Genomic DNA, 27301 nt, shown 5'->3' on the forward strand with positions numbered 1-27301 from the left:
AGAAGGAGGGGTGTGTGTTTGTGAGAGCGCATACATGTGTGTGAGCATTAAGAGAAGTAGGGGATCTCCGCGAGCCAGGGCGAGGATGCCCCCTGCAGCTCGTTTTGGCAACCACAGCCCCCGTTTAAACATACACACACATGCAGGAAGCAGGGCGCACTGCGCACCGCAGGGCGTTCATGGATGCTCCCAGGTTGTGCCTTTTGTTTCGCGCTCAGGTGTTTCCGGTTGGCTGCACGCCATTATAATACACCTTTACAGGTCAGCTCCGGTGCTTCGCTGTGATTGGCTGAGTCACGGTCAAGCAAAACAACTCCCAGATGAGCTCACACCTTTACAATAATTAATATCCATGCGCTACTCGCACTGTAGCCTACTTGTGTCGCCTAGCAACCGAGCCGTTTAACATTTGATTCAACTAAGAAGCAGAAAACATTCAAATTTATCTGCCCATTTTAAAAAACCAAACATCATTTTTAAGCAATACATCACTAGGGGATGTCTAATTGCTTTTGCCATTGACCCAGTTTTAATCTTTAAAACAATACCCCAACAAACTATACACCAACAGTTACTTTAGTGGGCACGTGTCCACTAAACCCGCTCACATTGACCCAACTAAACTTAACTTGTGTGTGTGTGTTCTCTGCCTTCACTATGTACTCATTAATGGAGAACTCTCTTCCTGTGTTACTGGTTCTACTCTGCAGTAGATTAATCAGGATTAGTTAGGGATGGGTTACTATGCCAAGGCTAAATTTAGAGTTAACACCGAGCAACATCCAGCTAGTCCATCAACATTTTTATGGTTGATTAGGGAAACCACAGTTTGGAAACCACTAATCTAGATTATATAGCATACAGAGCGTACACAGTGGTTCTCTATTGCCATGCTGATCATTTCCTTTAATAGCAAAGCCTTTTAGCACTCAATCACCCAAAATCATGATTGACAAAATTAAAAACATCATTCTGAAATTAGAAACATATTTTTTTTAATGGTTTTCTTGCAATAGTACATACTATTCACATTTGTATCAAAGTTTTGTACAATGTATTAGCTATGTTATGAACCACAAAAAGCTTTCCTCTCCTCATGGCAGCAGAGTCAACTTTGTGTTTGCTGCGGGACCGCCCACCTTCATGATGTCATGAGGGCATTTATGATTATGTGGTTTCTCAGAAAGGACTTGGCAAAAAGAGTTTTTATGAGGTGAGTGAATAAACCCTGTACAGTTACACTGTGCCATTTGAACAATAATTCCCTACTACTCAAGGACAGTTACAAGGCAGAACAATAGCATTTAATCATTGTTTAAAGGCACAATCTGTCATTGAAAAGGGTAATACCAATCAAATATATATATATATATATTGATTGACATGTTAGCTTATTCAACAACTGACACACTAAAACTGCTTTGTAAAATAAACTTGAAAGTTATTCTCGACTCTACGGCGGATATCTTAGTTTTGTTTTCAAATTCAATTTAAAAAAAAAAGCTAGAATTGGACCTTGCAAAAAACTATTTCGTCAAAAAACAACTAAATGATTTCTGTATCTAGTATTAAACCCATCTTGAGGTTTTGTATTCCCAAACAGCTTTGAAATGAATGAAATTACAACAAACTGACAAACAATAAATACAGGTCTTTGGGTCTGAGGGTCAGGGGTAGTTGGAAAACTTTTAGCTGGTTGGTAATCCATAAAGAACACACAACCTTAATTTCCAGGGTTTAAAATCACTGCAGGTAATGCACCCTCACTTCCTCAGGGTTAATTATTATTATCCACTTTAAGAAATCAACAACGCCATGGGATCACTGCCAACATCACACCCAACCTGACTTGTTTTTCAAAGTAACATCCTGGCTGTTTCCATATATACTCCAAACAAAAACTGGACAAGTAAAGGCAGGATTATTTTTGACCTCATTTCTCTTTAGAAGATACAATTGGAAGACCGCAAGAGGGATGGTGTGTTTTCATAGACACCCTGCCCCACCCCGAGTGTAGTCAGGTAATTCTTTGATTTGATCCCCATTAGCTGTCACTAAGGTGGCAGCTTCTCTTCCTGGGATCCGCACACACCTAAACATATACAACAAGAGATAAAAGAAGCGATACTGCATCCGTTCTGGGTTTTTGTAGCTTGCCTTGTAGTGTGACTATGTTGGTCTCTCACACAATTTATTGGTGTTGTTTACTATGACATATTCCTAAAGAAACTCATTATATTGCATGCCAAGCTACCTCTACTCCGAGCCATGAGATACTGGCATACATTCTCTCTGTGCTCTACCTCACGCCTAATCTCTTGTCGGGGTCATTGCTCATGTCAAAAGTAGAATTATTTTAGTACTTACATTGCTAGTTGCCATGCTAAGATGCCAGCCTTATTAATCAGTCACATTTATGAAGAAACTGGAGCAAGTACTCTGACTCACGCTGTGTGTTGCGGTCTTATCAGTGCAAACACATTCACTCAGATGGCTGGAATAGAAACTATGGCACAGATCCCGATCCTCTTTTATAACAGACACTTAAAATGAGCAGTTTGTCTGCTCCCTCCCTCCACCCTGTGTGAGTAACAAACATACAATAAAGCACACTTAAGACTGTTAAATTTTCAAAGATTTTTTTGTTCAGTTTGGTTTCAAAATAAAGATCACACAATTGTTTAGAGACAATCTACAACAGGAGTTACAAAAAATAGTTGCCCAGGCAATAAGCATACACAGGTTCTGTTAACTATACACATATGGTTACAGGTGTGCTCGTAGTAAATATACACAAGGCTGCTCCAAATGTACACCGCGCTGTGGCGGGCTGCCTTTCTCACCCAAAAGGACATGGACAGTATGATACAGCACTTACAGCACTAGAGAAATGCCAAAAAAACACAAGAATCTCCTCTGTACAATCCACGGGTTTACCCCACTGAAAAGTCACGGGTAATAGAGGGGTTTGGGGGTTAAATGAGTAAAAGTTATTTCTCCCATCCAGCCAGCATACCCATACACATGACACATTTCATGGGGTAAAGCATTCCTATAAAAAGATCTTAAAAAAAGGTCAAAAACAAAAAACCTTCAACATAAACCAGAAGACACCACTAAGTCTAACAGAACGTGTCCAACAGGGAGTCAGTGGGCGATCAACGTTTTAAGTTAAGCAGTGACAAGATAAAGATAAAACCAAGCGTGGCGAATCTTTGTACAAGTACTACGCTGTATAGAAAGGGCTTTTCAAAACAAAAATTTGATATTACAATTTACAATATACAACAACTCATATGTCACAACCAAGGAGGTGAGAATATACACTGAAATGCACAGGGTTTTTTTTCTAAGATTTTTTTTCCAGAGTGAGCTTTTCTCTTTTTTCTTCTCATACCAAAAAGGGTGGTAAAGCACTTTTACATTACAAGGGTTTACAAATGTACAATTATACAGTCAGAAGTATGTGGTCACTACTAGGATACATTATAGATACAGATTCAACATCAAAAACCAGAAAAACTACAAAGTTTTATATATATATTTATATATATATGCAAAGGTCTACACCAAGTATACACGTTATATTTATAGAAGCAAGACCAGAAAACGAATCTCCCATGCTAAATGATCTGTCTGCTGGTTAGCTGATGGCATGTGCGTGTATTCGTCTATGATTCTGTGACGTCTGACAAATTAAATACTCATTCCATCTCATAGTGGTAAATAGCTAGGATGGGAGGAGGAGGGGGACACTAGGATTGTGTGTGCAGCAGTAGCAAAAAGTGAAATGATTTTTTGAGTTTATCAGAAAAGAGGAAATAAAAAGGAAAAAAACACAAAAATAGGAGAGAGTGGAGCGATGAGCGGAACAGGCCTCACCTCTCTCTCCACTCCCTGCCCTCCTTCCCCCAGTTCAGTGGGCCTGGGCTCAGGTGGGGGAGGGGCAACTCAATCTGACAAAACTAAGGCTGCCTGTAGCAACAGGCTCCTCCCAAGGGTTGTCATGGAAACAAGGGTAAGAGGGGTACTCGACGTCCTCTGTGAACAGGATTTGGAGGGGAGAAAGTGGGCATGGTGCCCTCTGACGGGTCAGAAGGGTGGAGCTGGCAGACATGACAGCTTTTAAGGAGGGTGAGGCGGGGGGGGGGGGGGGGGGGGGGGGGGGGGGGGGAGAAGGTGAAGTGGCAGACATGACTTCAGGCCGGAGGTGGGGGGTGAGGGGAGGGAGGTGGGGGGTGGGTGGGGGGAAGTCGGTTTTACATGATGCCATTTGGAGGGCCACAGAGAGGACCCAGGTCAACGCCGTTCTTCATGTAGTACTTCTCCAGCTTGGCCAGGATGTGTTTTCCATACGTGTACTTCCTCAGGGTGGAAATGTGAGGCCGGATCTGCGCAGAGACAAATGATGCACATGTTCAAACTGGATATGTGCCAGTGATCACTTCCAACACACCTTTCTGAAACGTTTGCGCTTCCTTTGTGCAGGTGTTACAACCACATGTCACAGCTACAACCCATTTATTTGGAAATCGATGAGCACTCGTGCTTATGTCGTTGCCTAGGGAACCATTGACCTGATTAAGATGTTTTGATGTGCAGCTAAGTGCCGGGTTGATGAGACATGATATTGTTTTTCAAGACATGAGGTTAGTATTTAATGCTGAAACAATTAGTCATTCAAAACTCAAATTAATCAAGAACAATTGTGATGATGTGCTTCTCCAAACTGCATTTTGTATCCTTTACATTTATACTGCAACGTTGTAGCTCTAAATATGTCATTTCTTTTGCAGAACAATGGCATTGTATTTGTTTTGTTTGCACAATAGCCTACAAACACATGTTCATAATAATTGAATGAAAGGGTTGAACATTAACCTCATAATACAATTGATTGGGGCTGCAAGTATTCTGCAGATTAATTGTATAAGAAATACTTTTGGATTTAGTTTTGCTTCTTAAAGCAAAAGAGGAAATAATACCGGTCTCTAGACAAGTACTTTCCTTCTTTGTATCAACATTTTATTGAAGTGCTATATTACATTCTGGGTTTTGAAGAAAACATTTTCTGTAATGCAGTAAAAAAAAGAAAAGAAAATGATATTAATTAAGTCAATATTCAGGCCTCTTGCTCCCTGTGCGCGCTCGCTGTGCGTCTGCATCGTCTCATCTCTGCAGCGCTGCTCGACTTATTGCTCAGCACTCGGACTGCAGACTGGGGCATGCCTGAACGCTCCTCTCCTCACTAAACTGTGTAAGCTGTCAATCATGTGAATACAGAATCGCCCAGTGTGCCACATCCCTCTAGTGCACTTCAGTTTATACCACCAACATAATTCTAGTAAAAACATTGAACTTGAAGAGGTTTAGAACAACCTCCCTTATCGCAGCATTTTGCCGATACGTAAACGACAAACTTCTTTTTTCCACCTACCTTGTGCATTACGATCTTGCGCTGGGTGGGCTCGGCCACGTCGATCATCTTCTGCACCACGTAGTTGGCGTACTGGTCCTTCATCATAGTGTATAAGGAACTGTGGGGGCCCTCAGTCAGGCTGCACACCTCGTCTATCAGCACTGCTCTTTCTGCCCGTGACGCATGAGTCACACACTTCTCCACCACATTACTAGGGAGGGGCGTGAAAGAGCATTTAAATGAAGAGAAAGAGAAACAAAAAAGAAAAAAAGTCAGGCTGCAGTTGTGGAGAAATGAAAGAAACACATTTTAAAGAAGGAGGGAAGACGAGACCGAAACCATGCGTTTGTGTTAGTTGTGGAATTTACCTGGCAAACTTGTGCTGGCTGAGTCCCAAGACATTTCCTCTGATCTCAGCCACTATCTTGCTCTTATCCTCAGCTCGGCCGTGCTCCAAAACGTGCTGGATCACATAGTTGCCATACTGGTCCTAGATGAAACAAACCACACAAGACACGTTAACTAAAACGTGACTGGTGGAAGAAGAAAGACAGCCACAAGTGTTGGTTCGTGTGTGTGTTACCTGCACCAGCTGCTCTGTGTGTTGATGGAGCTCCTCCAGTATAGGCAGCGTCTGTTCAGGAAGGCAGTGTTCGAGAATGCGCTGGATGACTCGGCAGCCATAAGGGTGAGTGGAGAGGGCAAAGACCTGAGAGACACATTACACATGTTTACTTAGTCAACACATACATCAAGTTGTCTCTTGGTGTACAGCACCAAACAGGTATACTTTCACACACACCCTGCAGGGAAGGTAAAGGCAGATTCCAGACATGCTTTCAGCTACTCAACAAATCTGTGCCATCGTGTAGAAAACTCGCTGCTACAAAACATGTAAATGAGTGAGAAGCAACAGACATCAGTGAGTTTCTCTGTCGCAGCATTCAGAGTGACTTGAGACTGAAACCTTACATCAGTATCTAACAAAGGAACAAAATCTTTCTTTTAACACTTTATGGATCTGTGTGCATGTTATGTGTATACATTATGCATGTAGCCTACAGTGGATATAACAAGTCTACACACCCTTATAAAATTATGTAAAGACAGATAACAACGTAAATGTCAGACTTGTTCCATCTTTAATGTGATCTTCCAACAAACAAAAATCCAGAATATGTCTGCACACCCCACCCAACTAACACTTTGTGGAGGCACTTTTTGCATTTATTACAGCAGCAAGTCTTTGTGAATAAGTCTCTATTACATTTGCACATCGAGACTTTGGGATTTGATCCCACTCTTTGCAGAAAAGGTGAAGTTCCTTCAAATTGCGAGGGGATCTCCTGTGTACAGCTCTCTTTAGGTCCTGCCACACGTCTTTACATTTCCAAAACCTGCTATTTTATAAGTGTGTGTAGACTTTTTATATCCACTGTATGTCTAAATCACTTATGTCAAACTCAAGGCCGGCCGGCAAACTTGCAATTTAGGTCCTTAATAAATGTTTGACCCGCCTAGTTGTAACTGAAGATGAATTGATTAACTTGCATCAAAGAAAAGATGTCTGGTGGCTGTGAATAGATCTCTAGGGGACTAAAAAGTCATATTTAGTTCAATGAAATAGGTGTGCGAGTTTAGCCTATTTGTAAAAAAGTAATCAGAATGCTTTTTTGCTTGACTAAATGTCAAAATACTACTAACCGTCTGGCCCTTGATGTGATTCTCATGTCCCAGTGTGGCCCTTATTCAAACTTTACTCACTGCTGTATTGGCGATTACATCTCTTCTCTTCAAATATAAATATAAAGTAAAAAATGTTATCTCAAAGAAACAAACACTTTATGCTAATGTAACATTTAGCTGGCGGATAGAAGATGGCCGTCGCCACTGGGCTGGGGTTTCCGTTGCCATGGCAACACACCATGTCCCCGGAAAAGACTGAGTAAGTGTGTCTTTGTACTTTGGCGGTGACAATATGCTTGCTGCCTCAAGGTAGCAACAGTGTATGTGCGTGTGGATGTCAGCCAACCACCGGCAGGCTTTGGTGATTGAATGTGGAAATATGTTTGCGAGTGTGCGCTCACAGAGGGGACCCACCTGTCCCTTAAAGGCGTCTATGATGAAGTGCAGCGCGTGAGGCTGGACACACTCAATACACTTCTGCACCACGTGGTTACCGTTCTGGTCCTTCACGCACTTCAACACATGGCCGTCCAGCTCCCGCACCATCTCACTCTGCAGGGAGGAGACAGAGGCAGAACAAGGGGGAGAATGTGAAGAGGGTTTGTGAGAAATCAAATATTGCCTGAAAGCATTTTCCAAACTCTCCTTAATTTTTCACAGTGGCTCACAGCCCAACAAATAACACTGGACTTTGAACAGCTGCCCTGGAGAAATCTATTGAAGTCCATTAAGGAGAGATGGATACCTTTTTCCCCACACACACCACACACACACACACACACACACACACACACCCTTCCGTTTCCCCGAAACCACTAAATTTAAGCACAATTATTTCCTGTTGATATTCAGCTACATTTATCTTAACACCTGCAGTGTAACATTTGCATATAAACTAAGATATCATTAGCCTCATTCGTCGTTGATGACAGAGCGCCTGCAAGGACCCTGCTGCTACAGGATGCAGCTCCAACATAAAACCCATAATGTAGATGAAAAATGACATTTCAGCGCGAGGACCGCACCTTTTTATCGATGCGGTGTTCTGCTATACAAACAGAAATTAGTGATCTATGAGCAGTGCTACCTCATTCATGACTGAATTATGAGCACATGGATATTAGATATGCTTTAAAATAGGAACACAAAGAATATTGAGCTTTTACTTTTTAAAAAGTAACAAGCCAAACTCACAGCAGGGTTATGGCAGGGAAGGGTTAATGGAGGTTGTTTCAGTACAAAGCTACAGGCTGTTTCTACCTTCATACAGTTCAAAGAGAACTAGTGTACTTACAATGACCTGCTGATCAGAGGGGATGAACTCGAGGGCTTTCTGAATGACCCTGCAGCCGTACATCTGCAGGGCCAGAGACAGCACATGACCTCGGATCCTCTCTGCCAGAGCCAGCTTCTGGTCCAGGCTGCCGAACTGAAAAACGGCCACAAACACACAAAATAAGCCATTTGATAATACCCAACACAATAACACATTAGACGGCCACACAGGACAGAAAAAGCAGGTGCCATTCTAGATAATCATTTACCGAGTTTGTCACAATTATTCAAACTTGGTGACAATTCAGGTGTTGTACACTTTGATGATGATCGGACTTTTCACACATCAACTTCAACCTCATTTGTGTAGTGGACAAATAAGAAAAACCTAATTCAAATACATTAAAAGGGTAAAAACATGGCATAAAAGCACCCACCTCAAAGAACTTCTGGATGACATAATTTCCAAAGACGTCAACCATGAGCTGGTAGGCCGCCTGCAGTATCTCACTGAAGACGAGCTGGCGCTCCGCTGAACTGGCTCGTTCCAATTTCAACTGGATAAACCTGTTGGAGACAGAGAATAAGCCTTACATTAACCACAGATACATCGCTTTGTTATTCTTCATTTCCTTTAGCTTTTGCAACGTATGAAAGCCTCGTGAGAAAGTACACAGCTGGCACTAACCCTCAGTATATTGAGTGGAATCACAAAGTTTGGATGAACTTGAAGACGGGGGACATATAAGCACATCAGACAGTGACATGACAATAAAGTGAAACAGATGTACAGGCTGAGAGAGAGCTGCTCCTATATCTTTAACCTGAGGGAACAGTCAGACAAAAGGAGATGAAAGTCTCAGTGGAGAAAAAGCCAAGAAGAAGGAACGAAGCAGTCTGCGAGGTGAAGTAATGGATGCCAGTAGAGCTAAAAAGGACAGTGATGTTGAAGAGACTGAGGAAATAAAGCGTCTGGAATGTGCAGACTGGACGTCATGGTGTATTAATAGATCATTTTGGTGGAAAAGTGTCCCCTGCCCCCAAATGAGCCCATCTCTGGATTGTATCACATAAAGGAGGTAGAGATGGTAACATATCAATGACACCGTTTGTTCCGTTTTCAATACTTGAGAATATACGGCGACAAAGAGGCAACATAACACACACACACACACACACCAAACTGTGAAAGACTTCTGAAATATCCCCGTCACATTCACAGCTTTAAATCCTTTTTTTCTATTCAGAGGCAGAGTCCCAGGAGTGTACCAGTATATATTGAGCATGAACCTGAAAGATATGACATCGGTCATATGTATATATAGTCTGAGGGCTGTAACTGTGAAACATTAGCAAATCCAGTCTGTTCACAGTCCATGTTGAACATAAAAAGAAACATGAACTTTGACCGGGGTTGTTCATTTACAGAACTGTTAAGGCCCCGATGCACTGAGACTTACGCTGTCCTGGACGGAAGTTGATAAATTGAGAGAGAAATGTGGTGAAATTTTTGTTGCTAACCCAAACGGTGGTCCTAGATCACATCCAGACATTTTAAAAAGGGGTATTCCGCCAATTTTACACATGACCATCAGTTAACTGGTCGTGGTTTGTATTACTCCGCATGTAAAAACAGCTTTATGATGTCTTCTGCGGCTCTGGAGGAGCTTCGTCGAGTCAACCTCTAAATAACCTTTAACAGCTTGCTCTGAGAATACAAATGTTACACAAATCCCTTGCAAACTGGGAAACAGTGAAGTTTGAAAGCTGGGGCATAAATCACGGAAGATCTAATGAAACACACTCTTGAGTTGCATTATGGGAAATTGATCCTATTGTAGTATCCAGTGTTAAAAAAAAAAAGAAAGAAAGAAAGATATTATACAGTCTGACAGATTACATTTAAGATTTTATTAGACCGTGTGACGTGTGACGAGCACTGAACCTGCAAGATCCCCGTTACCTCACAGTGAATAGGTGTCTTTAGCAAACACGGTTGAATTACATTAGTTTTTCCATCTAAGATGAAAGGCTAGGTACCTAGGACACACCCTGGGTTTTACTGATGTGTTTTTTAACTGTGTATTTTAGGGTGATGTAACATTTGCGTGTGTACCTGCTGCCGTGCTGATCCTGGCTGAACTCCATGATGTGCCCAGCGATGTCTCTGAGCTGCAGGTTGGGGTAGCGGTTGTTCCTGAAGTCCTCCAGCAGGCGGCTCCGGCCTGATGGCATCACGTCTGACATGCCGTAGCGTAGCCGTGACGACGGGAACAGCTGACTGCTGGGTGAAAAGAGGGAGGAGCCTGAGCTGGCGGCGCTGCGGTACTTGGCCTCTGCTCCTGGAGCTGCAGAGATGAAACGTCCACTGCCATTGGTCAGGCCTCCTGTGGGGTCGGAGAGAATAGGGAGGTGATGTTACCGCTGGCACAGTGCAAACGCTGAGGCCCAGAAGCTCTGGGATTAGAGGACATTTCAAAGAAATACAAGGCCTGAAAACCAAGACCACACGGAAAAACAACAGAAAGGCAATCATCTTCTTCCAATACACAAATATCCAGAGGGGACATTTACATCCTATAGTGACAAAAACAAGTCATACTTGAGGAAACTTTGTTTCTGCTATAGTCTATGGCAATTTCTGAAAGCAGAGGGGAAAGGACAATCTCTCTCTCACATTGAATTTCAAATTCTGCGGCCATGATTACTTGCATGGGTTAACATGAATAATTGTTTTAATTGATGACACTGCAGTGCTAAAATGTTGAGATCATGAAAATGACATTATAGCAGCACAGAAACATAGCATTGGATGGCAGCACTGCCTCAAATATTAGGATGGACCACCCCAAAAATATTTATCCTTTAATGTAGTCATCTGAAATAGATTGTGTTCATATATACAAATAAAAAACTGAAGTATTCTCAAGCAACAGGTAGCTAATCACTTAAGAGGGCCATGATTTGTATTCTGGTGGTATATACAAATATTTTAGACCGTGTGGTTCAGAATAAAAGTGCCCAGGACAACTACACCACACACACATTTAAACACATCTCAAAACAACATGTAAACAACTTAAAATATAAGAGACATTTGACATTGACTACACAGGAGCTTAAGTGCTAAAATGCTCGTGTATTTATTGCAGATTGCTCCACTTCATTATGATTTAGAGCTCGGTAGGATACATTTAGTGACGCTCGTTTTTAAAAAATTGTAAATGTTAACGTCTAATTACATTACAAAATAAATGTAGATATGTGAACAATACATTCCTTGGCTTTGAGACTACACCGGGGCATCTACAAAAATGTCCCATTTACACCTAGTACGTAGCAAAGTAGCAATTCAAGTGCATTACTGTAAAACAAAACCCAATCAATGACAGTGGTGATCTGCATCACTAGAATCAAAGACACTTACCGAGGTTGAGGTTGGACGAGGAGCTGTGATTGGACAGGGAAGGTGGGGGTGTGAGGGAATGGGAGGGGCCCTGGTTGGGGAGGGGCATGCCAACAGGGCCAGGGGAAGGACTGAAGCCCAAGGTGCCGTTATAGAAGCCTCCATGGCCAATCGGGGTGAGGCTGGAGGGCGTCCGCTTGTACAGCTCATTGTTGCCTGTCAGGGAGTCCCGCCTGGAACCGCTGCCACCACTCGAGTTAGCCACTAGAGGGAGACAAGTACACAAGTTATATTAGGGTATCTGGACAAAGTGAAATGATCAACTATTGTTCATTTCTTTGTAATAGCTACATTTACTGCAAACTACTTATATTTATGCTAAAATTTTGAAACAACAAAAAAATAACTTACTACTGTGATAGACTCCAGCTGTAGATTGTGGGGAAAGGTGATTCCTACCTGCAGTGCCAAAGCCTCCCAGCGTGGCCCCCAGTGAGGCACCGAGGGAGGACGAGGCTTGCTGGCTGAAGCCCAAGGAGGCAGAACCTGGTCCGGGCTGGCCAGAGCCTTGTGAGAAAAGAGAGGAACTCTGGGAGGAGGAGCTGAGGGAAGAAGATCCATAGAAGGAGCTTCCTCCCAGAGCGCCACCAGGGCCACCCTGCTGCTGAGGCTGCTGGGACTGCATGGTACGAAATGGACCGTTTGACCCACCCAGACCACCGTTGGCACCACCTGCGGAGGCTGCTGCTGCTGCAACTGGAGGCAGAGAACATAAAATAAGTGATTTGACAGATTTTCCTTCTGTCCCACTAAAGTGTCCTTTCTAACAGCTCTAGAAGTCATTAACAGTAAATTCTCGTACTAAATGTATTTAGTTTGACCAAATGCCACAAAGATTCTTAAGGAGATGCATTTCAGGGAGACTTACAACATAGCTCTAGCCTTTTTAGGCATTTTATTGCTGAAAGTTAAATATTGTACCTTTAACATAAAGCCACATTCTCTGTACTACTAATTTACCATCAACACTGACTCATGGGAACTCCCTGTAAAGATCTAGAGCTAGACTTGAAGGTACAATCTCATAATCTCTAAATTGCATGTTGTGGATGAATTCAGAACATGTTTTTAAAAGATCACAATGTGCAATACGTTGTTTTGTGTGCACGACATCCTTCTTTGTCCTGTTGGTAAGAGTGAACAACAGTGACAAGTCAAACCGTAGAGCAGTGTTACTCATTGCGCAGCTCGCAAGCCGCAATTGGTGGCTCGCATGGCAGTGGGCTAAATAAAGAGGTGATGTATATGATTATGGAGTCAATACAGATATTTCATAATCAAGCAGGGCTATTACATATAACCCATTAAAACACTGAAAGTGTCTGCTCTATTATCCTACAAATAATTGATAAAGGCTGCAAATATAGACAGAAACAAGATATTTAAACTTGCTCGGCACTAAACTGACTCACTGCGGAGTTGACAGTTTTGGCGGTCCATCAGCACTACAATGGTGAATGTGCTCTTGGACAACTAATACAGCTGAACATCTGAGGCATCTTTTGAGATCGCATGGATTTTGGCTCGGGCAAAAAGACCTTCTCAGACTCAAACATTGTGAAACTGCTTTCTGGCTTCAGCAGAAATATTGCTTGCAGAGTTTGACATCATCCCAGTATTAAAATAATCCTGCTTTTATTGAATGCATTGGTTGGCTGCATTGCATATTGTATGTTCTGGGTGGGATGACAGATTAATAAACAGACGTACTTTTTATGACTGGATGTTGCTTTTCATACTTTGCGGTAAAAGTGGCTCCTGTTGACTTTGTCCTGTCAATGTGGCTCTCACGTAAACATAGTGAAGACCACTGCCGTAGAGGCTTTACGTGCACTGCTGTCTTTACCTGCTTGTGCTGCGGAAGGAGATATGATGACAGAGGCAGGGGCCATGAGGCGGACAGGCCCGCTCCTAGCTCCAGTGTTGACCACAAGGGCCCCTGTCTGATCATAATAGGCTGCAGGGGCCAGGACTGGGTAGCCTGAGAAAGAGACAGCAACAAAAGGAATATTCAGAGAGTACCTAAATTGATTTTTAGCAAGTCTTTTTTTATTTATGTAGCAATGGTTGGTTGTGGAGGATTTTTATCACCGACTGAAGTTTTACAACCAAGATATCTGGAAGGTGTGATGTAATAGCAAATGTCTTTGGATTTGTGGAGAGTTTTGCCAAAGTAATAAAAAACAGTTGTGCAAAGTGTCTTACTCACCGGGGACTCCAGCTGCTAACCCCTGGCCAAAGGCAAGGGCTGAGTTGACTGCTGCTGCTGCTACCAGTTGGTCATTCTGCTGACCCTGTTGACCTTGGCTGGGGGTCAAAGGTCGCTGGTTTCCCCCAGCACGCATTACCTTTATAAAAGGAATTTAAAAAGTCATCATCAAAATATGAAATCAGTTCCAAAGCAGAGAACCTGTGGTGTGATGTTCACATTTCCTTCTAGTTAATGTCTAAAGCAATGTGCCCACACACAGAGATAAACGGTGGCATGTAATAAATAGCCAGGATAAGATCATTAGAGGAGTAAATAAACAGCAGTTGGATGAAACGTTTGCTGTTGAGTGGTATAATCTACACAGGCCGTAAGGAGTTTTCTACTTTTAGATTCAAGTTGAGCAGCAGTAAGATTCAATGCACATTTCCACGGGCACATAAGAAGGCAGAATCATCTTGAGCCACTCTCAATCTGCATGCCAGATTTTTGGCGAGCAGCTGACTGACCTGCTGTTGGTTCTGCTGGCCCTGGTTTGCCGCCTGCTGATTGGCCGAGTTGTTGGCTGCTGCAGCCTGCTGTTGGAAAAGGTTGGCAGGGTAGACCCCCCAGGGTGTCACACCGTAGTACTGTGGAGGCATCACTGCCGGACCTAGACACAAACAAATGCGCACCATAATTATGCAATTATTGTGGGAAATTAATTAACATGGAAATCTTTCCAACAGCATCTAAATGGGCTCAGGGTCAACTTTAAAAAACATGTCTCACCGAGTGTAGCTGCTGCTGCTAGTCCGGCTGCGTAGGGGTCTGTCCCTGGTGGAGCCGCACTGATGATGTAAGGATTGGGCACAAACGCTGGGGCCAGACCTGAGAAAACGAGGGAAAAGGTGAACCAGGGCAAAAAGGTTTAACATAACATACTTCAGGGTGAAGTGCTGAAAGGCTCTTTAAGCTTGTTAAGCATTACATGCCTTTCATTAAACCTAAGAAATATTAACCCAGCATTATTAGTTACCATGCGACTTAAACCACTTGTAGTTTTTTACTTGCAACTTCAGTGCTCTGAATTGCAGCATCCACTGAGTCACTGTTGTCGAGTTACTGGTACGGACAAATGTATGAAATTCCTGGATTGGAGTCTTTCTTTCGGTCTGACATTTCCTTGACTGGTGGCATGTGGTGCTACCCCTCTTTGGTCATGATTAATGAATTATTTCCAAGAAACTTATGATCTCATACAAATTTCTTTAAAATCAAGGACATAGTAGTAATCTATCGCATTTCCATCACTACTAATCTAGTAAGTAAAATGTTATAAATCAAAAAGAATGATAGCAAAAGCTACAGAAATAAGACCTGTGCTTTAATTTGTGTCAGTTAAGAGCATGCTGAACGTGGCAAACTGTCAAATGAAATGTAACATACATGTCAAATAACAAAGTGCATACACACACTCTCTCTCTCTCTTACCAATGTGAGACTGCTGTGCTGCTGCCAAGGCATACTGCTGTTGCTGGGCTGCTGTTAACTGCTGCACTGCTAGGGCGTTGTTTCTCTGAAACAGCTGCAAACAGCACAACAGGTGAATCCTATTTTAAATCTCACCCAGAGTCCATGACAGATGTTTATTACCAAGGGGAAATTTTCAATTTGTGTTTTGACTTTTTAATTATATTTTAGTGAGTTACGTTTGCAAGTTTTGTTTTAGTTTTAATACATTTAGTTTTATAGATTTTGTTTTGTTAGTAATGTCTCAGGCGTATGAAGCTACATATGAATACACGGTTGGAGAACTGTGTAGGAACGGCCACACACATTTCATCGTGACCCTAGTTGTTTAACATTAGATCTGTAGAGGTGAATAAATGACATCTTGAATTTCATCTACAATAATATTTAAATCATGTTCTTGTTATTTAAATCTAATAGACTGCATGTGAACAACAACAGGGATAAATTGTGAAGCAATTGCACTTTCGAATTTCAAGTCTGTTCAATTTGTGTGATTCAATGTCATGTTGGCAGAAATTCATGGCTTCTTTTTTCAGTTGGGATGTAATTTAAGGATATCGTTTTTTATTTAGGTTTACTTTATGACCATATGTTTCACTGCTAATTTTCATTTTAGTTTCCGATAATAGCCATGTCACATAATACTCTCTTGCTCTTACCTGCTGCTGGTTGGCGTAATCGAATAAGCCCACGGTGGGCGCAGAGTCCATGGGCATTTGGGAGTTGTAGTCAAACTGAAGCGGCTCCATCACCGACTCCATTTGGTCCATGGTGACGCCACCTTGTTCCACACCTGAGAAGTCCTCAGGAGGTTTGGGGCCTCCACCCCCTCCCAGGGCCGTCATGCCATCAGTCCCTATACCCCCGGGGCCTCCAAGCAAGTCACCCTCGGGACCAGGGACTGGCATGTTGCCTGGGGGACGACTGCAGGGGTGAGAAAGGAGAAGTTCAGTTAACATCTGATGGCTGTTTTGTAGCGCAAGACGCATTTGAGGTTTTGAGTGCGAATGTGTGCCGGGTCACGCCGAGTCATACCAAAACTCTTTGACGTTGACGTCAAGGCCATTCTGCACAGGCAGCCCATTGGGGTTGATGACGTCGTTGATGACATCCACTTCAACTTCTGTCAACTCTTTCAGTTTCTCTCCTTCAAATGTTGCATTTTGATTCTCCCTCTTCTCCTCCTCCACCTCTCCATCCCTCTGCCCCTGTGTGATGGAGAGAGACAAGAAGTATAACTGATAATGAAAAAGTCAAATATAGGTGCTGATAATCTGACAGTGGCAGATGGCAAACGCAAAAATGATAATAATAAAGTACATAGTGGGAAGGACAGGTGGTGAACGCCCCGTCCTTATTTGATAATCTGACAAACAGTGAGAGAAAAACGAGAGATGGGGTGTCGAGGTTATCGGCGGTCTGATGGCGAAGTGGCTTCATAAAAAATCAACATGGTTGCGATCAGAAAACAAAGTGATGCAGAAAAGAAAGAATTGATTATAAACAGGAGATGTGACACATAATACACGTCAAGACTTACATAAGGTCCTTTTCGGAGACAGGAGTCCAGTTTTTCAGCGGGTGAGGAGGACAGGACGTACTCCACCATGCTCACACCCAGCCCTCCACTCTCTGAGCGTGGTGACATCACCGAGCCCACCCCGACTTCACCACCGCCATGGAAACCTTGCCCTGGCCGACGGGACACCATGATTGGCTGAGACACGGAGTGATCTGACATCAGAAGGAGAGGGCCTGTTAGATCGCATTCATGCACGTGGGATAGCAACATTTATTCCACAAACTGTTCAGCCATGAAAGCCTTACAAATGTCTTACAACACATAAGCAGAAACGGAAACAGTTCCCAGCATTTGATATGTGGCTGAAGGAATTCTGAATGTATAACATCTTGAAAAAATTAGATTTACTGTCAAACAGAGAGGGAACAATTGGAGTGAAATGTTAATGGTCTCACAGGTTAACTGGGTCATGTCATGACCTTGTAACTTATGTGATAAATTAGGTTGAATTTCTCTTTGTTTCTCCTGCACATTAGTTGTTTTGCTGCAATTCTATAGCGATCTTTAAAATCAATAAACATATGTTTTTAAAAGTTAGATGTGTATATCCGAGCCACCTGCTCCAAAGAAATAAGGGGCAGTATTTCACCTCTAAACTGGGTCCATATAATCTCTAATGTTTATATTTAAGTTGTAGTAGTTTGCCATATTTATTGTATTCCAATTTATTCTTTATATTGTGGATTGCATTTACTCCTGTGTAATGCCTGTCAGTCAGTCAGTCAGTCAGTCAGTGGGCAACAACACCAAAATAGTTCAACTATAAAAACAGACACGGAATATGGCTGTAATATTTACAACGAGTCAGGCAGCCGTACTTCTTCTCCCTCTGCTCTGAGGGCAGACAGGCGCTACAGAGACTCACTATCGCCTCTAGAAGAACAAGTGGTGTTACAGACGGGACGGAGCGGGACTAATCAGTTAGCGCGATAATTTCAGTAGATATCTCTGCAATAGAAAACAGACGTCTTTGACATAACGTCAACACTGTTACCTCTTCACATTCTGTTGATAACATTAGTTAATTGTTTAAATTCTGGCATATCTTACAAATTGAACCTTTAAAGAGAAAGTTTCACAGGGTGCTGCATGGGATAGCTATACATCCGCAGCAATGTGGCCAAATGCAGATTACACTTTTATAAAAACATGTTAGTCTGGTAATGACTCAAGAAATGTGCCATCTAATTTCAAATCTCATCAGCATCTGAAAGAACATAAGTGTGATTTCACTTTGACATCAGCTTTTGATTCTGAGAGGAATCTAAATATGTTTTCCGACACCAGATGGTGATTGTTCTAGTGGTTTCTTGATTTGCTTGTGAAACAAAACTGCCATGTTTCCCAAACGATCAGGCATTATCAACAGCCTGTCTGCCTCTGTATCACAAACGTAAGACTGTTCTATACCTGAGGCACCCCATGCACTGTCCCTCCACTGGTCCAGAAAGATCCCTTTTGGTCCATCCTTCCCAGAGTCATCCGCCTCCCAGAACTTCTTACCAGTTAGCAGCTGCTGCAAAGACGCAGAGGAGAAACAGACGAGAAAGAGGGAAGAAAGACAAGGTAAAAATGGTTGCACAGATAGTGCTAGCACATGGCCGAATATGATTAGTTTGTATAACTGGCCAATTGAGCAGACGTGTTGTTACAACACAGGATAAACTTCAGAATGTCTTGTTTTTATTTTGGTGTTAAACTGCTAATACGCACATCTGTTGGAGGTACTTTGATCCCCGACTGCACCCCAAACAAACAAGAGCAGGCCATTCTTACCGGATAAGAAAAAAAGAAACAAAATACCACACTACTAAAACTAAAGCCAGTGTCTAAGAGCAACCATAAAACAATTACAGCTCACTATTAAAAAGCTTTTTGCTAAATATTTCTGAATAGATTTAACTAGTTCAAAGTGTCCAGCAGCTTATTTGAGTTTCTCTCCATGTCTCTCTTCACTTTCTATTAGTCAGCTACTGTCTCGTTTTAAAAACAAACTTGTTTCTATAAATGTGGCCAGTAGCTTCTGGCAACAGCAAACTCTTGGTTGAATGGGGAGTTGATCTGAAAATGTGTGAACTAGTCTGCCATTTCTTGGTTATTTTTGTAACGCGTTAATACATCTTATTACAGATGCATCAGTCCAGAGCAGCAAAACAATATTCACCCATGAGATACAAACAAAAGTACATCAGCACTATATTCAACGTGCAAAAACTAATGGTAGGCACTGGTCCAACATTAACAGAATTACTGAGTGTAGACTGTGTTTAATAAATGCCAGAAGCCAGTCTGACCAGCTCATCTTTCAGTGCTTCAGTCGGGAACAACAACTCCAACACAAGTCTAAACTACTTTTGGCTCAAGGGCCTGTCACTTAGCAACTGATACGTTTCTTTCCTTGAATTTCGTGTTACTCCAGTTTGACATTGTGAGCAATCCATCATGTGTTTGTTCAGCCAGGTTTCCAACTCACAAAATACTGGGAAGCCATTTTTATGTCATGTGTTGACTTATATCATCTGACCTATTCAACTCCAGTCAGTTTAAATATAAAAACTATGCCAACATGCCGGGAGTAACCACAGCCCAAATACATATCAGATGAGGTGTTAAAGCCACACAAGTCACCTTCTCTAGAAAATACACGAGCCTGACCATCAGAGCTAATGCCTCACCTCTCCCATGGCGCGTCCCTCCAGAGCCAGAGCCTGAAAGTCGTGGTGCAGCTCATCCATGGACCGCACCTGCAGACAGAGAGCCCAGTTATGTCTCTCATACTCGACCAAAGTATAAACATAGACCCAAGGTTAAATAGTAAGAACATTACAGTAGGTAACACTAAAGTTACACGTTTTTACATACGTACAAGATTTTATGTTACACAAGAATACAGTTTTCTGTGTAGAAATGTTTCAGTGAACTTTGTACGAGCAAACAGTAGTACACATGACACAATACAACAGCAGCAGTGCCGAAATACTATGTTACTACCTGTGCAACACCCTCCCACTCCCACCTCCACACACCTGGCTGTCATGGATGTTGTCTCCAGTGGGCCAGCGATGTTTGCCGGGCTGTTCACCGTGCTGCCTCTGGAAGAAATAGTCTACCATGGCATCATCCTGGGAACGTCCAGCACCCGCCACACCCTGAGAGACACGCACACACAGACGTGCACATTATCCTGAAATTACTGACAACAGTAGCAAGCAGACAATTGTAGACATGCAACCTGGACTTTAAGTATGTACCTTTTCTTTTTTTTAATAGAGATTATAAAATATAAATTTAAAAAACATGCCTACAATCAAATACACGTGGAACATACAAAATATCAATATAATGTAGTTGAATAGCCGAAAACAAGAACAATGCATCGTAGAAATATCAGGGAAGAAAAAAGGCAAATCATTCAAGATCCAACACCACAACAAAATCTAATTGTGTAATGTTTACAGCAAGACTACCAAAGTATCTGCCTGCTATATAAAAAAAAAGCCCATTCTTTAGTCTCTTAGCAGAGAATATGGGACGATAGTAGTTATTAAATATAAGTAATCTGCTAAAGACATACAATTCCCAGGTGGAAATAATCTGACATTACCAACATAAACCACATATTAAGATTCATCATTATCAAAACTGCCCCATTGGTTAAGGTATTTAAGCCAAATCCTCTTCTAAATACGTCCAAATAAGAGGCAGCATTTCATTACACTGGTAAACTTAAGTTGACTTCCTCTCTTACTCATTTTGAGGGTAAACACAGAAGTTCTCTACAACACACCCGTCATCAAAGACTCAGTCACCATGTTCTGGAAACAGATGGGCTCGGTCATTTGCTGTACACGCAAAGTGTGCAGTAGAGCAAGTTGCCAAGACGCCATTCAATCAGACTAAATTGCTACTTATCTTTATGGACTGGACTGTATTTTCCTGGATTAGTCATGAAAAATGCAAACCCGTTTTTGAGAAGTAACATTTTACGCTGACACTCTACAGTGCTCTGAATTTCAGACATGACATTGTTCACCCTTAATGCATTTCAGAGTAGACTACGGATAATCTTTATTACACATTTTAAAAACAATAGAGCTAGCCCGTCTGACAAGCAGCAACTATGAAAGGCTAATAGCCTTCCTACATAACATCAACATCACCACTGGACAGAGGGTTTCAAACAGAGCAATGACTGCTTGGTAATACTCTAACCCAACTAGAGCTGCAAATAACAATTGATCTATTATTTGTTTTCCTTCTTCAATTTATCAATAACAAATAACCATGATAAGCAACCAGAGCCCAAGGGGATGACTTCGAACAGCTCAAGCATGTTTCATATACTTCCGGACACGTAATGTTGTTAAATAATGTCAACACAGGTCCCATCTGAATTACAACTTTTACAGGCTCTTTCAGCTCTACCTTATGATTAGCAGTTGCCATACCGATGATGCTATGAGTTGCTATTGTTGTGATCTGTAGAAAATGACAAGTATAGTTTCTAAAAGTTAATTAACAAAGTTAATAAATAGACATTTAACTTTTCACAGACTCTTACCAACTTTTATATTGCAACCATTATTTGATTGTCCGCATTATGCCAAAAATATTTTTCTTTCACTAGGCTAACATTATAAAGGAGGTAGAGCTAGCAAGAGAGGGAGAATACAAAATGCTCTACTTAGGAATGGAACTTAAATGTCTATAGAATAAAAGACAGACAGATGTTTGTCTATTCATTAATGAAATATGTTAAGTTGTCATGGTGGTGGTCTTTACCTGCTGGCTGGGGGGTGTGGCCTGAGGGGTCTGCCCAGTTGGAGGGGCATGTCCTCCGCTGCTCAGCACCACGGGCATGCTGGGAGATGTAGTTCTATGGTGGGGGCTGAATGAATCCTGCCAGAGCACTGCTTTCCTCTTCAACACACACACACTGCTCATTCCACCACAGCCTGTCCAGAGAGAGATACATCCGTCATATGCAAACAATGGCATCCTGGGGCAACACATTGAACAAAGAAAACGTTTGATAGGTTCTGACCAATTTAAAATAATAATGTAAATATATGTCTGTTAATTCACCGTCTAAAACGAGTTGACTTTTATTGTGAAGCGGTCTCATGGAATACAATGTGTTTTTCATTAAGATTGACACCGACCAGCATCATCTACAAACAAAATTAAGAAACAATATTGCGGGGAGTAATTGAATAGTCAGGATCAGCCACAGCTGTTAGAGCAAGGTAACCATCTATTCTCTCTTTGGCTGTTTGCATACTCCTGCCATGTACAACATAAAGTCTTTAACACACGCACTAAACTTTTTTCAAGATCTCGTGCCATCTTAAACTGTACTCGCAAACAAAGACAAGCTTTGATCCATGTTCTACAACCCTGCAGAAGAAGGAGACAAAATATGTAGTAGAGCAGATGGGTCATGTTATCCCTAAATGGTTAAGGATCAGTGTTGCCGTTTCTATAAAACAAATCAGTCCTACGTGAATGACAATCTCATGTAAATATCTAGTAGGGCTGCACAATATATCGTTTCAGCATTGACATCGCAATAGTCACATCGCAGGATGTAAGATGTCAAATTAACGCAAACACGTTTAGCTACAACTTTTTTTGCTACTTGACACAAAAAGGAAAACTTGCACAGTTCTCATTTTCCATGACTAATCTACAAGTAGAGTTTGTTGCTGGTTGGTCACATGCACCCTCTGCATGCACAGTGGACCACTAATCGCAATCATTCCTGGTCAATTTATCAAAACAACCAAAGCAGGCCCCGCTAGTCATCGACCACAACCTGAAATTGCGCGAGGATCAGGAAAGGAAGCGTTGGGTGCAAAAAGAAACGCAACCTCAGTAGTATGGAAACAAGTTGGCTACAGGAAGGATGTCCTCGGTCAAAAACAGGTCTGTTTTTTCATATGCAACGTCAGTCTTCCAATACATGCAGCCCTAAGATGGAGCAAATATCTCTTGGTCATTTGAGAACAGAAATGGGCCTCCTACATTTGAATACTTCACACCAGAGATGCATATCTTAAAGAATATTAAGGGTTCATACAGCTTTTTAAAGTGTAAAATTCAAGCACTTTCAAGGCACCTAACCAAAAAATGTCCAGACTCACAAAGTCTTTATCATCCCATCTAATAAAGTTTACAGAATTTATATTCAAAGTTAGGTTTGTTTATTTTATATGGACTTTGATCACGATTATTTAATGCCTTCTAATATCCAGAGTAGGTGATCCACAGAGGACTTATCTAGTTCTGAATGACGAGTGAACACATACAGAACTTTCCTCTTTAACTTCCATCTTTATGATGTTAAAGAACAGCCTTTAAAAAGCAGTGTACATGTAGACATAGAGCAGCAAATACAGCAATAGCTGTAGGCCTACCTGTTCAAACAAAGAGGATAATGTGAACAAAAAGGATCAGATTATCCTAAAAGAATATTTACATAATTAAATATCTACATATTTACATTAGAAAAGTTTAATGCTCATGGCAACTCATTCAAACCAACACTGAATATTGTACCTTGAACTGGTTTTCATGTCAAACTTGAATGAAATTATATATATATATATATATATATATATATATATATATATATATATATATATATATATATATATATATATATATATATATATATATATATATATATATATATATATATATATATATATATATATATATATATATATATATATATATCCTAAAGGTTGAATCAACACCTCTAAAAACTGAACATTATAACAATGCATTCAGTGTTTTTGTTAAATGTATTTGATCGGGCAGTCTCATTGAGATTCTCTTTGGCAAGAGACGCTATTTTAGATTGCATTAGATTTAGGTTAGGAGTACAAAGTATCCAAAATTGCCATAGTAGAAGAATACAGATATTTTCACTCTAGTAAAATACTACAGTTGTCTCTATACCAACAGTCCCCATTTGGTTGAAAATGTGGTAAACTTAGTAAATAAACTAATTTAATGTCTTATTTTGAACATACAGCTGCATATCATTCTGATGCACAGCACTAATTAAATAGAATGTAAATAATCAAATGAGTTTAAGTGGATTATGACACATAAATTCAAAATTAAAATTAATCATACAGTAGGTCTAACATTCTTGCTACATAAAGCTACTTAATGGCTGATGATCCCAGCTCTTTTGTTGTGATTAACAGCTACAGATATAAACCAGGAAAACACTTCACAAGCCAGCCGAGGAGGCAGGTGATGTAACTGCCAACCTGCAGTCTGCATGACATCCATACAGTAAAGTTCACAGTATGGATGCATGTGGCTGGGCCTAAACATACCTGGGCAAACTTTGGACCATAAAAGACAAAAGTTTCCCACATTGGAATTTCATTGAGTGTCTATGTTACACACCACCCCAAATACTATTTACCTTTTTTAATAGTTTAGTGTCTGCTACACTGAGAACTTTAAATGTACCTGTATTCTTGTTAACTCAATACGTTTTCTGTTAATAAATGTAAAGCACTTTGAGCTGCATGTCTTGTGTGAAAGGTGCAATTGTGTTACCCCTTCTCTGGTTTAAGGTCTTCTATCCACAGCAATCTGGGTGTTATGTAAAACTGTGCAAGCATGGCTTTAGGTGGGACGTGGTTGCAGATCACTGCTCATAGTAGAAAGTTCACACCGTTACAGCTGATATGCAATAACACCACAGGTGTACATACTCAGTTGCCAGTTTATAAGAAACAAAACCAATGCTGTCAAATACATTTCATAAAGATTGTAATGTTCAGGTGAACATTGTTTAAGAGGTGTTGATCAACTTCAACTTTGGAGGCTTGTGTTGAATTGTATTGAATTTTACTGAGGTGTATTGAATTATTATTATTTTTAAATCAGTGGGTAGACTATAGGAAACACTTCTAAGTGTAACAATACAGTTCAAAATGACCATAAAGTTGAATCAACACCTCTCTAAAATAATATAAACTGTAAAAGACAGCTTTACTCTGAGCTAGGTGTACCTAATAAACTAGCATCTACGTGTATTGTGTAAATGGGAACTATTAAAATTAGTAATCATCACAATAAGTAGTAAGTTTGGACAAGGGAGGTTACTGACTTTATTTGCCAAGAAATTGAGACAAACTGGTGGCCTTTATTTTGAGAAGGTCAGAGGGGCTCCGTCATAACCCGGGGAAAGACAGATTGTCATTATGTGAGCAATGATAAACCAAATAAATATTTAATGTGCATGCTACATGGCTACATGCATGTGTGGTGGTAGTGGTCAAAACAATGCAAGTGTTTTTTAGCAGTCAGAGGGATATCAATTGTATTTTCTTATTCCTTATCCAACAATCTCTGTTAAAATGACCAGTTTCACGTTAGTGTCCCTTCAGGACATGAGGACATTACAAGCACTTTTTACATTGAGCCAAATACAGTAATTAACTTTGCCAGTCTGTCTGACTCTGAATCTTCAAACGCATGCAGCTTTCTCTCGACTCTGCTGAAACCACCTCCATGCCGGCTGAACAGTCCCAAAAGATAAAAACAAGCTTGCCAAGTGATCATTCACATATGTACTCATGATTTTGTTTTCCTGCTCCACTCTGCATTGAGCAACAAGGACATGTTAGCTCTTTATTCTGCTGCTAAAGCTCGAGATCAGGTAGAGAAACACCCGGAAATCCACAACACTGCCATTCCCCAAAGCGAAACGCACACGGCGTGTTAAGGTACAAGTTTAACCCAGCACACGGAAACATGCACGGTGTTACACTTGGTTAATCATTCAATACCGGGGGATCAATCCACCGCATACCGGGCACAGACAGGGGTGTGACAATACGAGCAGGCAACCTGCAGCTAGCAGGCAATAACGTGAGGGGTCTCAACACAAAACAAACATTTCCCACCTGACAGACATGACACATCAAAACGAAAGGGGCTATGTAGATGCTCTGTTAAAAAGGGGTCGTCACGGTTACCGGGGGTTTTATTTCCATGCATCTGTGTCCCTTCACGTCAATCTCGGATCTGTTATGGAGGGTTCAATGCCCATGTCTACCAACAATAACACGGCCTCCCGACACAAGCTCAGCCCCGGCGGACCGGTGGCCAAACACGGGCTGCACACAATGTTTTTAATGGCGACAGTGTTGCCCTAACACCACCGTCTTGTTATTAAGAAACGCCTGGGGGTGTCTACCTGTCTACCGAGCCCGTAGCCCCACAGGTCGCCGTGACGCGGATGCTAACAAAGGCCCGAGAGCTGTCTGGAGCGGAAGACCGACACAACGGGAGGAAGGAGGCAGGCAGCAGAAAAGGAGGCAGCCGCTTCTCGCGCACATAATACTCCCGTTTCGCCTCTCTCAAAGCCACCATAGAAACAATAACCGCACCGATGTGTGAATAAACTATGCCCCGTGCTACCGCGACCTGGGAACAGGTGATACTCACCGGCGGAGAAGGAGGATGGACGCGGATTTCGGCCCCAGTTTCTCTCTGACACCCCAGGCTTTCACTCCGACAACATGGCGGCACAACGGAGGAGCAGGCAAGAGCGCTGCATGACGGGAAGGGATGAGAGAGAGCGTGCGGTTCATTGCGCCAACCGGGAGGGGAGGGAGGGCCATGTCGGACCGGTCCCTTTGTTATGTGTTGTGTATTTATAATGCATTTTGTTTTGATTTCATTCACATTCTTTGCCTATAGACTAAAAAATAGCCTTAAAAAAATAATTAAAATAAAATAAACATTTGGTTCACCTCCGGTTTTGTACTTAGTCACTAAAATAAACTACAAAAAACATTTAATTATTTAAATATGTTTATGATACCATACGGTGTAAGTGGTGCTTACAGCAGAAAACACTGTAACATGTCATGTAATTATCTACTTTTATATGGGGGGTAGTAGCCTACGTAATTTCGTTGGGGGTGGACTGTACACAGATACCGGGGTCTCTACGGCAACGGGGTGCTTGGCAGTCATGGCAACGTGCTGCGCCACACGGTCAGTGAGTGTGCGGCTGCTGGACGCTCCGTTACACCTCAAGAATGTAAGAGGGTATAAGAGGGTGAAAAAGGGAGCGTGTGTCCCAAATAACAAAAAAAAAAAAATACCCTT

The 27301-nt window shown here is 41.6% G+C and overlaps 1 protein-coding gene across 4 annotated transcripts; it reads right to left on the bottom strand.

Annotated features, from left to right (window-relative positions):
• Window positions 1–978: 978 nt before the first annotated feature.
• On the bottom strand, window positions 979–26761 carry pum1 (pumilio RNA-binding family member 1). Of its 4 annotated transcripts, none has more exons than XM_029442761.1 (24): window positions 26633–26761; window positions 21935–22107; window positions 21578–21631; window positions 20179–20301; window positions 19828–19896; window positions 18563–18665; window positions 17111–17304; window positions 16606–16778; window positions 16230–16494; window positions 15529–15622; window positions 14827–14925; window positions 14565–14707; window positions 14056–14194; window positions 13693–13827; window positions 12246–12542; window positions 11808–12050; window positions 10497–10767; window positions 8818–8947; window positions 8400–8534; window positions 7520–7657; window positions 6003–6128; window positions 5788–5909; window positions 5438–5630; window positions 979–4391 (listed from the first exon to the last, which is right to left on the bottom strand). In XM_029442761.1, exons 2-24 carry the CDS (start codon window positions 22094–22096, stop codon window positions 4260–4262), a joined length of 3540 nt encoding a protein of 1179 aa, XP_029298621.1. In that variant the 5' UTR covers window positions 22097–22107; window positions 26633–26761; the 3' UTR covers window positions 979–4259. The 4 variants fall into 4 exon arrangements, with proteins under 4 accessions (XP_029298621.1, XP_029298619.1, XP_029298618.1 ...); XM_029442759.1 differs by having other exon boundaries at window positions 18563–18668; XM_029442758.1 differs by having other exon boundaries at window positions 12198–12542; window positions 18563–18668.
• Between the last annotated feature and the right edge of the window lie 540 nt (window positions 26762–27301).

The sequence above is a fragment of the Cottoperca gobio genome, chromosome 11 (genome assembly GCF_900634415.1).
Source record: "Cottoperca gobio chromosome 11, fCotGob3.1, whole genome shotgun sequence".
In the NCBI taxonomy this organism is placed as follows: Eukaryota; Metazoa; Chordata; class Actinopteri; order Perciformes; family Bovichtidae; genus Cottoperca; species Cottoperca gobio.

Excerpts from the sequence above, each read along its gene's own strand:
- pum1 (XM_029442758.1), bottom strand. The coding sequence starts at position 22,096 with ATGAGCAGTGTGTGTGTGTTGAAGAGGAAAGCAGTGCTCTGGCAGGAT. Across the intron at positions 16,495-16,605 it reads GTCAACGTCAAAGAGTTTTG|TCGTCCCCCAGGCAACATGC; the intron begins GTATGACTCGGC and ends TCACCCCTGCAG. Across the intron at positions 14,926-15,528 it reads AGCACAGCAGTCTCACATTG|GTCTGGCCCCAGCGTTTGTG; the intron begins GTAAGAGAGAGA and ends TCGTTTTCTCAG.